We start from the raw sequence: 13,328 nt of genomic DNA, 5'->3' as shown, positions 1-13,328 counted from the left end.
CCCACGGAAGTATAGAATCATAGAATAGTTTAGGTTGGAAGGGACCTTGCATGGATTTTTAGAGCTTTGAAAAGATATTTGCAAACTATGAAACTCATTCAAATCAAGCTACAGACCTTATAACACCATTTTAAATGGAATTATATGCTTATACGTGCTGTTGCAATACTCTTTCTAGGTAGCCAATTTAGCAGTTGCAAACTATATCTGACCACTCCATCTCTTGCCAGCAATTCAGAACAATACCTACATATCACAATAATTGCACTTAATTAATCATAGATTAACCTTATGAACATATTCTGGGAGCCAGATCCCCTGGATCTAGTTTAAGGGGGACATTGGTGGGAATAGCAAAAATAAGAGAGCAACACATGAGACTGTGGGCACTATTTCTGGTGCATGGTGTGTTCCATGAAGCAGGCTGAAGGCAGGCCTGGTGTTGCATTTGCATGCCCAGTGACAAATAAAACGTCGTCAAGGTACAGATAAAAGACAGAAATTAACTGTGCCGGGAGGGAGAAAGAAGACTCCGAAGGCCTTTTACCCCTGATTAAAATGACCAAGGAGATGCCTTCAGCTGAGGATTATATATTAGCAGTGTCTTTGAGATGTAGCGCCTTTATTCACACGTGGGTGATGTCCTTACCTCCCACCATTCCATATATTTCAGGCTTCAAGCCACGGTAACTGGGGGTCGTGGGGACCTTGGGGCCAGTGTTCCCGTACATGTGGCGGAGGAGTTCAGTTTGCGTATCGTCACTGCAACAACCCGGCTCCCAGGAACAACGGCCGGTACTGCACGGGCAAGAGGGCCATCTACCGCTCCTGCAACGTCGTGCCCTGCCCTGCCAACGGTGAGTGCCTGCGTGCCAAAGGGGCTCTGTGCTCCAGCCTCTGTGTTCACATATAGCAAATACTGAACATCAGCTTCGGAAGGAAGCAACAAAGGTCCATTGTAGTTTCTCCAAAATGTATTTGCCAAGGCAAGACATTCGTCATTAATACAGTAACACAGTTCTTCCCCCATCACCAGCGTGGTGCCATACAGAAAGGACACTTGAATGAAAAGCAGTTTCAGTCATAGAAAATGAACCATAATGCAGACTTTGGTCTTTTAATGGTTATTGCCAAGCTAAAACAGTCGAAGGATTTGAAGGCTGGTTCTAAGTAAAGAGATACAGCAACGTAACTTTAAAATTACTTTAAAAAGAAATTGGAATAATATATGAGCATAATGATATTTGCAGCATGGTCTGAAATAGTCACTAATGATGTGAATAATTCTACAGCTAAATCTTTTCGGCAAGAGCAGTGTGAAGCAAGGAATGGCTTTCAGTCTGATGCAAAGGGTGTCAAGACTTTTGTTGAATGGGTCCCCAAGTATGCTGGAGTACTTCCCGGAGATGTTTGCAAGCTCACCTGCCGAGCCAAAGGAACTGGATATTACGTGGTATTTTCTCAGAAGGTAACGGCATCTCCAATCTTGATTTCATGCTCCAGTTTAGAAGTTACCTGTGTCTTAAAGAGCTTTCCCGACAATGAGGGAAAAGAAGTTAATCGTATGATTCAAAAATTTAGCTGTGTAATTAGATTTAATGGTTTGATCCACTGGATATACATTAGGATCAGCATAGGCCTCTGAAATTAGTTAAGTTTTTTCCACATCTCATTAAGTGGATTCATGAAACATATGGGCCTCTTAGTGCGCTCTGCGCTAGTTTGTTTTCAGTAGTGGATAAAGCGTTTCTGCCTGGAGAGTCATCTGTCATTTGGGGTTTTCTGGAGGAGAGAGTACTATGAGTAAAGTAATAAGTTTTACCATGAACTACATTGAATCCAGAGTAACTCTTATGGTACAAATTAATACAGAATAATTAGCCAATTAGTATAGATGTGACTTGTGGTCAATTTGTTATATCAGATGCAATTCAAACTGAAAGGTTTGCCATGCAAATATTTGCAGTTTTCTGCCTCTAAATGTTGAGAAGGTAATATTTAGCTCAAATGCAAGGCTGTCTTTAACTACTGATGTTTTCTTAATAACCTGTGAGATCATCATTAAAGCCAGGGTGATTTTAATGTCTTATGGTGGAGTTATCTATCATTGCTTTCAGCCCTTTGCTAAATTTCATCTGCTTTTGTGCTGGGAATGTGAGAGAAACTCAGTATGGGCTGTCAGGGTAGGCACCCTGTTCTGAGTAGGTGACATAAATAAATAACTGGGTTTTGCTGATCAGATTCACAAAAGCAACTTTTATCCACAGTAGCTTTAATTAACAGTAATTTGATTGCCTAGGTAACTGATGGTACTGAATGTCGACCGTACAGTAATTCAGTCTGCGTCCGGGGAAAATGCATCCGAACTGGTTGTGATGGCATCATCGGTTCAAAGCTCCAGTACGACAAGTGCGGGGTGTGCGGAGGAGACAATTCCAGCTGTACAAAAGTCATGGGAACCTTTACCAAAAAGAGGTATTGGTCTTGAGTATTAGTAAATACATCTCGTTGTGCAGATAGTAACTCTGCTATGTTCTTGCTTGCTTTCTGTCACTAAATGCAATATAGTTTTGTATGAAGCTTCAGCAAAGAAGTACGTTGCCTGTGCTTTATTGCGCTTTCCAGATGTTTACAGCTAGCCTCTTAACAATACCCTGAAACTGGCAAATAATCAATGGGCAAAACACTCTACCCAGCCCATTTCTGACACCAAGGGCCAGTGACACATGTGAAGACCCTGTAAGAGGAAGTTTGCCTAGAATTAGGCATAGCATCTTGTGCTACTTGCTGATCTTTCTGTTCAGATGGCCTGTGGTTTTCAGAGAAGAGAGGAAAGGGAAGAGAGGAATGAATCAGAAGGTTGTTGGGGTCAGAATAATCTGGGTGCATCCGAAACTCTGCATTTCGCATATGATACTGTTGGCAAGTACACACTAAGAACGTGTTTCATCTCATCTGACTTTCAATGGCAATGAGGAAATCTCACCTGATCTAGTGACATGGATTCCTTGTGTAGTTAGTGGAGAGAAGTGGACAGCATTAGAGCACAGCTGTAAAATTCTTCCTTAATAGCTGAGAGGGATTATAACCTAAAAATACCTTTCCACACTGCTGAGTATATATGGAGTTTAGATGACTAGATGAGATGTCAGAAGTAAACATAGGCTAAAACATGGTATTTGCTATATCCCTTCATGTCCATTGTCCAATATTGGTCTCCAGATGGATTTTTTTTTTAAGCCAAAATATTTATAGCAGTTATCCATAAGACATTATTCTGCCAGAGTTCTGCTTTTAACTATAATAAAATGTAATACAAGTAAAATAGAAGGAACTAACCCATGGTTTTCCCTGATCACACTGTGGGCAGCAGTAAGCTTTGTACTGAGATAGCACTGTCAAGTAAGTCTGCCTCCTGTCTCAACTCGTTTCCCTCCCTCTTCAAGTCTTAAGATTAGTAGAAAAATTAAGATTTTTAGTTATCATTTATATAGATTCTAAGATCTCAAAGGACTGATGTACTGACCTACTCTTAGAAACTTTCAGTTGACAATTTTTACTCTATATGTGTGACTGCATTAGTGTACCATCTTTTAAATTGTGCATAAACTTGATTCTGGTTTATGTCTTCCATATTCTTACACAGCACATTGAAAGCTACTAGAAGTTGAAATCTGACTCCTGAAATGAACTTCAGTTTCTATACATTTTGACATACTGATTAATAGCAGTGAAGAATGGCTTTGAGAATGAATTTATTCTAAAAATAAACGTAACTAATCTTCTTCCTGGTAAACCACCTAGAGATGACAAAACACCTCTGCCAAAAAGAATTACTTTCCATCCAAATTATTAACTACGTAAATAAAATCTTTTCCAATTTGTAAATATTGAAATATCTGGGATGTCTTAATGAAGAGGACAGTGTGAGATATAGTTCATGTGATTCAGAAATGGACCTTGTGCTGGAATCCAGGCTCCAGCAATAATGTTAAAGGAACCCCATGAATGTCACTAAGGCCAGATCTGTAGCATAGATATACTTGGAAATGGAAAGATCCTATTATAATTATTCCTACGAAGATACTGTCTCACTCTTCAAATCATGCCTTTAACTGAAATGAGACTGGTCAGAGAGTAAAATATTCATTCAACCTGAATGCATTCAAAAAGTTGCCCCATTTAGAAAGTAATAGTCAACCTGTAAGTGACAAGTATGTTCTAACTCAATTTTGATTGAATTTTGGAGTAACAAGGTTTTATTTTCTACTGGAAATAGTGTTTGAGATAATTCCCTTATGCAAGTAATTTATTTTAAAATAAGCCTTTCATTAAAATAATGAAATCTTAATTGTCTGTAAACTGTTGTTACATATGAAAGGGCAGTGGCTACAGTAAAATTATCTTTTCTCCACTGAAAAATAGCAGCTCCTGCATTTCTGTCTATCATAAACCAAACAGTAGCAATCTGTACCTTAAGTGTACAGGGAAACTATTAAATGTACAAGGGAAAACTAGTATTTTCCATTGCAGACAATTGCTATAATAACATTTGTTTGTACTTTTTTCTTTTAAAGCAGTCAAAACATAATCTTCTGGAAAGCTTGCTTCCTAAGAACTGTTTTTAAAGGCTGTAAAGCCAAATCGTCAGAAATTGGAAAAGAGGAGAATTAATGCTGCACGTGCTTCTTTGTGCAGATGACTTGAATTCTCCAGTATTGCTTTTAGTTTTTGAACAAATTATTTTGTAACTTTAATAACATGTTTTAACAGAGTTATTTTGGCAAGTGTTATGTAAAAATATTTATGCAGTGCTGTAGAGCAGAGTCCCTCCAGCCTGTTTTTCGCACGATATTCCTTCAGCTTTGTGGAGGTGCTAAATCAATAGAGTTTTAGTTGTTGTCCCATAACAGGGGAATAGCACAGGAGTTTAATCTGTATTCTGTGCAGACTCTACTTGTGCAGTCAAAAATTCTCAAAATTATCAGTCTGTTCTTTAAAAAACCCCAAAGGTGACCCCTTCACTTTCAGATGTTTTTAGTATATTTTCTCATTCCTTTTTCTCTAGAAGTTTCAGCACTAAACTTTTCAGATATGAGATACTTACAGAACGGTTTTGTAATAGGTTTAGAAGGAAAAATATATGTCTCCGAAGTCCAGCTGGTAGCTTATAGCTATATATAGTCTATACATTTTGTCTATGTATCAGTAAAGTTAAAATAAATAACATACTTGAAATAGTGATAAGTTCAAGCACACTTGCAGGTTTTGAATGCTTGTCACTTTCAGTAGAGAAGTTAAACATCTTTCTCTAAATCTGAATTAAGATCGTTCATAAGTAGCAACAGAGAGAACTCTGTGAGGGTACAAATTAAACATTTGGGTGCAGCTCATACTAGACACTTGACAATTAATCTTCAGATTTATGAATTTAAAAGTAAACAAATTTTTTCTCAGTGATCAAGATTAGTTTCAAATGTTCCCAAGGTACCTCTATCCAGCTGTTACTCTGCTCATGCTTTCCTTAATCATCATTATAGCACAGACAGCAAGAAACATCTGTAACCAATGCATATCTCATTATCTTTCCTTGGCAGGCGAAGCATGCATCGTATTTCATATCTCCCACCCTTTGCTGAAATATATAAGCTATCTGTTATTTTTCATCCCTCTTATATCTATCTGACTCACATAAAATCATTACTAAAGCTAAAGATTAAACAATTTGAAATAAGTGCAGTAGAAATTTCTTCAAGAATATAAAGAACAATACAACAGATGAACAGTGGAACCTGGTTAAATTAATCTTAGACAACCCTCAAGCCAGATGGATTCAGGCCCTGAACTAAAGCGAAGCAAGATGTGTCATGCCAGCGACTTCATTAGGCGTTGCAGTTAAGACCTGAGGCTTATTTCACGCTAGCTACTGAATGCTCTTTTTTTTTTCCTTCATTCAGCAAGGGCTACACAGACATAGTGAAAATCCCAGAAGGGGCAACTCACATCAAAGTTCGGCAGTTCAAGACTAAGGACCAGAGCAGGTTCACTGCTTACCTGGCCCTGAAAAAGAAAAACGGTGAGTACCTTGTCAATGGAAAATACATGATCTCCACATCAGAAACAATCATTGACATCAACGGGACTGTCATGAACTACAGCGGCTGGAGCCACAAAGATGATTTCTTGCACGCAATGGGACACTCTGCCACAAAAGAAGTTCTTATTGTGCAGATACTCGCCACTGATCCAACTCAACCGGTGGATGTCCGCTACAGTTTCTTCGTGCCAAAGAAGCAAGGGCAAATGACTAACTCTGTCTTCAGCAGTGGCAGCAGCAGCAGCAAAGTAACTCCACAGCTCACGCAACCCCGCTGGGTTACGGGGCCGTGGCTTTCATGTTCTCGAACATGCGACACAGGATGGCACACCAGGACTGTCCAGTGCAAAGACGGGCATGGAAAATTAGCTAAGGGATGTCTTCTCTCTCAGAGACCGTCAGCATTTAAACAGTGCTTGTTGAAAAAGTGTTAACCTGTGGTTGTGATCTTCTTTAAAAGAGGTTTGATTAAGCCATTGCTGACATACTGGTATTAGGTCTGCCCAGACAGAGAGAAGCAAAGGCTTCAATGTACTTACATACAGTCTCAAATTATGGGCAGAATCTGCCTATTTGGACCAAATGAAGATGTGCACTGCTTTAAATAATAATAGGGTGATCTTAATACGTCAAAAAAAAAAAAAAGCATTAAAGTTATTATAAGCCCTCTGTGCCTGCAAAAATATAAGATAAAATAATGCAAAAGAAGAAAAACTAGTGAATGGAGGATCCTGGGATATTTGAAGGTTACAGAATCATCTCCCCTTTTTCACCTACCTCTAATACAGTATGTCCTTAGAACATGTCACATGTACCCATGACACCACAGTAGCTTATTTTATACTGTTTTGTAAATATCTTTCATTTGGTATGTCACTTTATATCACTTGGTTCTATTAAAAAATCAAAAGATGAACTTCATAAGCAAAGTGATTGACCAAAGTTTATCTGCAGCCCTTGTGGATTTGGTCCATTCTTCAGTAAGGGCTGCAGATGTTTTACTGGAAAATGAAGAGCTTGCTGCTGGTTTTAAAAAGTAATACCTTTTGGTTTTGACAAAAGGAAACACATTTTCATGCTATGAATTTCCTGACAACGGATCATTGTTCTATGACAAATATTGTGTTTTCGCCAAGAAATTCTCAGAAGAAGCACTGCAGCAGCTTGCAGAGCAAGGATCCCCACGTATACATTGCTCAAATACCAGTACCACCAGCAACTCCTCACCGTGTGTATGTCTGACACGCAGGAGGAGGATTTGGCTGCTAGAAGGAATTTGTGTACACTTTGCTTGTGAACCTTCCACTAGTTCCAGCTGTGTCACAGCCTGGGGTCCTCGTTGTTGATGAACAATAGCTGCTAGCTTCTTCTTTCCATAAAGCAAAGGCATACTGTATTTTGTAGAAACTAGTTAGAGAACCAAAAATTACAGGTAAGATAATCAAGCATCTCCTAACTCAGTTATTCTGAAACTGTGTTCAACTGCTTTCTCTGTTATGTTCTCTATGGCTTCCACCTTGAATCTAACAATGTGTAATGTACCTACATCTTTTGAAGAGGCTATAAAGGTCAAAAAAACACAGCAAGCAGTTAATATTTTATCACTGTTTTGTCCATCATGTCTAACTCTGGTATTCATCTTACCAGCAAAAGTTTGTAACTATTTGTCTTTTTTTATTGTTTTGTGTGTGGTTTGGGTTTTGTTTTTTTTAAAAAGCTATAGAAGACATTCATGTTTCGTATATCTACCACATTTGGGAAGAAGAGGGGTCACTACCCTGTTTCCCCAGAAATAAGACCTACCCCAAAAATAAACCCTAGCATGATTTTTCAGGATTTTTGAGGATGCTTGAAATATAAGCCCTACTCCAAAAATAAGCCCTAGTTACAGTTCATTAAAAAAAAGTAAATATAAATAGTGTCCAGGCAGCTATACATGTAAAAAAGTAAGCATCTTTTGGAGCAAAAATTAATATAAGATCCTGTCGCATTTTGGGGGAAACAGGGTAGGAAGTCAAACCACATCAGGATGTGGAGGACTTGCCCATTATCAATAAGACTGTTTCCACAGTACAGGCAGTAGCTGGTAATAATTTTCATTGGCAGCAATTTCTGAATCCCGTTATTGTCTGGTAGAAATTCTGTGACCCAAGAATGGGCATTTCACTTTATGCAGATAACAGGTGGAGGCCTGAGAGCAACCCTGTTATAATTGCTTCATTTTATATCAGCGGGCTTTGAATTAAGCCCTAAAATAACATGAACCAAAAAAAAAAGGGATATAACACACTGATGAAAATAGAATTCCATCTTTTTATTCCTTTGTTCCTCCACAAAGGAGGGTATGGGGAGGATTATCAGACAAGCCTTACAGCTGTAAAGTCAGGGGTACTCGATCACTGAAATACCCCTGGCTTTTCTGAAAATCCCGGTCATGAAATCAGTAAACTTGTTGGTATGTGTAGCAAGAAGGGCAGGTCTCGCTCCAGGCTGACACAAACATGTTTTCGCAACTGTGACATGTTTGTATGAGCTCTTAGAAAGCATGTGATGATTTCAAAACAGCATAAAGTTGCTTCATCTGCAAGTACGAAACCTGGAAAAGGATCTATTTTTGTACCCGGTTTTAAATAAACAGCAATACGGGCAGAGCATCCTCCTCTGTCAAAGTGAATTGCAAACTAGTGATCTTCACCTTCCAAGAATGGCATGGCCTTCTTATTAGGAGTAGTCCTATGCAAAACTGTGGATCTTGAGGAAAATTCCCCACTTAATCTCTGTTCCCAACCTAAGAAGTAAGATCAAGGCTCTGAATATTTGCAGAGTTCTGGAAAATTAAGATTTATGCCTTCTCTAACATAGATCACTTTGAAGTGTCTTATTTTCCTTTCAAGTAATCTAATTTTTGTACTTACATATGTACTACATATGTTCTAGAACCTCTCAAAAAAGTTCATAACAAATAGAAAACATCATGAGAGGAAAAATAAGGAGACTTAATGTGTCTCAGTGTAGACTTAACATTTGTCTCTGCATACAGCTGCTCTATTAAGTGGCATTTGTTTCCTGAGTTTTATCATAATAGAGGCAGAATGTGCAAGTATTTGCGTTTGCATCATAGTAATAATTTATTATATATTCAACAGGACGAGTAAAGCTTTTGGATGATATTCAGGCTCCAGAAGAGTGATATCGTAAGCGGGTAGAAAAATAAAACTTCCTTAGATTAAGAGTATCTTTTGTTCATAGAAAGAGTTTATTTATAAAAAATAAGTATGAGAACGAACCACTATAGTGATTTTTCCCTTTTCACCAGGGTAGTGATGAAGCAAATTGGCACAAGCAAAAAGCAGTTGCCTTTACACGGTGAGGGAGCAAAGGGGACAGACCAAGGAAGCAACCCTGGAAGTGTGAGATAAACCGGGTCAGCCCTGCTGTCGTTAACACTTGCTTTTTGGCTGTTCTTTGTAATCAGACTCCGATTCCAAACCTTGCTTTTGTCAGTCAGAGCTATTTCATGTAACTGATGAATGAAAAATTGGTGCAAGGTATGTGACTTTGTCACCTCAGCCTCTGTTCTCAGCTAAATTCCTCGTCACTCACACTGTTATGTCATTGTTTACATTACTACTGACTGTTGCCAAACAGGAGTCATAAAATGCATCTAGGGGTTAGAAGCCCAGAGTGTTGCTCTTTGCATAGAAAGAAACAATCCTCAGTGTTACATTCACTGCTGACTTTTTGGGACACGTCCCCAGTGCCCCTGGGTGGAGCTGGACCCCTAAGATCAGTGGGTTTTAGAGCATCTGCTTTTCAAATAAGACATTCTCATTAGAAGAGAGCCTATCATCTTTAGTTTGACTGTATACAAGAAATTAAATTTAGCTGCCCTCCTGTGGAAGCAGTTTTATCACAAGGGGGAGAGGGAATAATCTTGTGGATTAATCGCAATTGTAAAAAAAAAAAAGAAAAAAGAAAAAAAGTAACACAGCACTGAAAAAAATAAAATAATTTATTGTTTTTACAACTGGTATGTGAACTGATGTAATGAATTTATTTATTCTTATTTAACAAAAATACCAATTGTGCAAATTCTATATTTAAAATGTTTTACTATCGTCTCTGTCTCTCTCTTTCTCACTCTCATTTAATTTATGCTTCAAATTTATGTTGAAAGTACGCCTCGTGAGTTTACATAATGTATAGCACTGGTTATTTTTTGTATGTTTTTATTTAGAAAGCTTTCTGCAAGAAACAAGAGTATATGTGTATACGTGTGTGCCCACTGTGTAGATGTATATTCTCTTTCTGCTACCATCTTTTTCTTAGACAAGTTGTAGGTCTTTAATTTAGCGACACCTCATGCTCAAAGCTCTTTGTTACAATTCACTTTGAAAATCTCTCACCTAGCAAGTCATAAATGGCTGTGGACCAAAAAGAGACAAAAAACCCAACACAGAAGCTCCTAGAAAAGCCAGACAACAGACTGGCCTTGCAGAGGTGCACGCAGGTGATGCTGCTGCCTCAGCGATTTACCACCCAAGCTGGTCAGTCTTACCCTTGGCTTCAACGGGAGCAAGCTCAGACTTGTAGGAAATGAGAGTCCTCTGTGTGAATGAAGTTTCTCTGAGTTGTCAGGTTGGCAAGTGGGTCTTCTCTCATGCAGCTTCTTACATTTAAGTGAAAACACTGCGGAGAAGCTCTCGTGTGCCTCTTTAAAAACAGAGCTGAAACAACGTACCATTTGGGTTATGAACCATTAAGCTACTTTTTCAGTCTTTTCACCATTTATATACATACATAAATATGTATATATGGCTATAAAAAGTCAAAAGTTCGATTTGGAAGGCTTCACAATGTTTTACTTCATTGTATTCTAGCTCTTTGCACGACATCAGGCAAAGTCAGATGCAAGAAAGCCAGCAAAGCATGCGTTTCCTTGAAAATAACAATATGTTTGCTTCCACTTTTCGTCCAGTCCAACTACTGCTGAACTCAAGGGAACGGGTATCGAGCCCAGTGTAAGGAAAAAAAATGCAATATAGACAAACCTACAGCTTTTCTACAGTCAGTTTATTTAACAATACAACTGACTTCTGTAGCCACTTCACCCTAAGGACAAAACTACAAACTGCAAATAATCTATTTCAAACTGTTGAAAGTTATCTTGCTTGTCAGTGCCCACCGGGTTAAACTCCAGCTCAGCCTCTCTGCCCAGTGACGGCTGCCGTCTGGGCACCACCAAAGCCCCAGCGCCAGCCACAAGGCTTTGGATGTAACTGCGATGGCCAGTGGGTGATGCTGGCCTTTGGCGATCTTTAGGGCAGGCTTTAAAAAGGTTTTGTAAGGATGAAACATCAATAATTGTGGGTTTTCAGCAATACGTTTAGGTGAGTGTTTGTCCTCGTGCTAATGCATGCCATGTTGTTCTTCGTCACTGAGGAAGATGGAGCCTACGGCAAGAGGCAAAATTAGATTCTCTGAGCATGGGCTGCAATTTTCAGGAAAAAAAAGTTGCTGGTTTGGAGGGGTTTGTTTCTTAATTAAGTGATCAGTTTTTTAGAGCTACCAGAGTGTATAATTACGTTTTTACTTGTTACTGGTAATATTTTCAAGAGGGTTTTGTTCCTGTGGGTACACTGATACTAGCTTACATAGTAAAGCTACTTCAACATTCTTGTTTCGAATAACATTGCAAATGGAGCTGTTTCTGGTTTGTCACGTGTACCAGTAATGACTCTTAACATATGAGAAATTATTAGGACCTCCGCTTTGGGGGTTAGAAGATGTTACTATAAGTACAAGTTTTCAGTGATAGCATTCAAAATTTGAAACACCCCAAACATATTCGTAGTCTTCCAGGTGAGTGGTGTACGAACTTCTCTCCAGACACTGTACCAAACATCTGGACATTGTCCCGCCACTCTGCACACTGCAGAGTTGCAGGTCGAAAACAAAACTCACAGTTGTTTTGCCCTGGAAGTTGCCTGTAGAGGCTCATGGTCACCATAAGGACATTAAAATCGTTTCCACGTACATCAGTGTTGCATGGTCTATGCTGAAACACGTACATGGGCACATGTAGAACTTAACTGTGGCTAAATGCAAACGCATAGTTTTTGTGTGTGCATGCGTATACTTGTGTATCTATAAACACATCCATGTACGTATATATACACAAATGAGTTTGTGGGTCCCCATTACTCGCACTCACAGGGCAAAATAGTTACGCTGGTTTTAGTTATACCTATGTAAATTCAGAGTAACTTCATTACATCACTTGGCTTCGCAGGAGTTGCTTCAGACTGATACCACTTTAAGTGACAGCATAATTTGTCTTTTAATTTATAGGAACTGGTTTACACAATTTATCATATGAACTGTGAAATTTTGAGCTAGTTTATCATAGGGAACCTACTGGCAGTCAAGCCTATATGCATTGTTGAAATGCCATCAGATACAGGAAATAATATACTGAATTCAAGTAATTTGGAGACAGTGTATACTCCTGTACAGCAATAAATTAATTTAATATCTATTGCCAGGTCATCTGCCTAACATCAGATGAGATAAAACAAGAGAGGTGTTGTAGGCAAGACCAACGGGAAAGCAAAACGTTTGGTTTTGCTTAGTTTATTTCATGTGCCTCTTTATACATTTTATTGGTGTCAGCATATTCTGGGAAGTGTCGCTTTGCGCATTACAGATAACTTGGCTGAAACACCCCTTGAAAAACCAAGATGTGTCACAAAACTTCTTTTCATCCTGCTATGTGTTTATTTGAAGAGAGTTAACATTTTCAGAGCACTACTATGTCAGCCAGTTTACATCATAAATAATATGTTATGCAAAATATAAATTCGTTTGAACTGAACTGTACAAGGTCTACACTGTACTATGACACATTGAAGGCCAATATTTTGTTTTGTAAACTATTACATATGTATAATTTACCAGTTGTAAACTTAAATCATTTGATTCTGTGATTTCAGTAAAAGTAATAAATACAAACTGTATCGTAGGTCCAAAAGATTTTTTCTATATGGTATATTTCTGGGCTGGTGTTTGCCATTTGTGCCCCACTGGAGACAGACAAGCGTAAAGAGATTGAGCTGATCCCTACATTAAGGCATAAATGCTCTGTCTTTGTGTAAACATTGCACTCCAGTTGTGATGGGGGGGAGTTGTGTCAAATTGGTTTTGGGAGTCATGAAACATAGCAGGAAAGTGC

General features: G+C 38.6%; 1 protein-coding gene across 1 annotated transcript in view; it reads left to right on the top strand.

Moving 5' to 3' along the window:
* ADAMTS5 (ADAM metallopeptidase with thrombospondin type 1 motif 5) overlaps positions 1-13,127 on the top strand; it is a 47,464-nt gene extending 34,337 nt beyond the window's left edge. Inside the window, exons 5-8 of the mRNA XM_005511521.3 lie at positions 674-857; positions 1,293-1,468; positions 2,300-2,475; positions 5,958-13,127. Coding sequence (XP_005511578.2) covers positions 674-857; positions 1,293-1,468; positions 2,300-2,475; positions 5,958-6,531 — 1,110 coding nt within the window. The 3' untranslated portion in view covers positions 6,532-13,127. The remainder of the gene's footprint in view (positions 1-673; positions 858-1,292; positions 1,469-2,299; positions 2,476-5,957) is intronic.
* The last annotated feature ends 201 nt before the right edge of the window (positions 13,128-13,328 follow it).

The sequence above is a fragment of the Columba livia genome, chromosome 1, assembly GCF_036013475.1.
Source record: "Columba livia isolate bColLiv1 breed racing homer chromosome 1, bColLiv1.pat.W.v2, whole genome shotgun sequence".
NCBI lineage: Eukaryota > Metazoa > Chordata > Aves > Columbiformes > Columbidae > Columba > Columba livia.
Note: the sequence above shows the minus strand (reverse complement) of the source record. Positions and strands in the feature narration are given on the sequence as shown.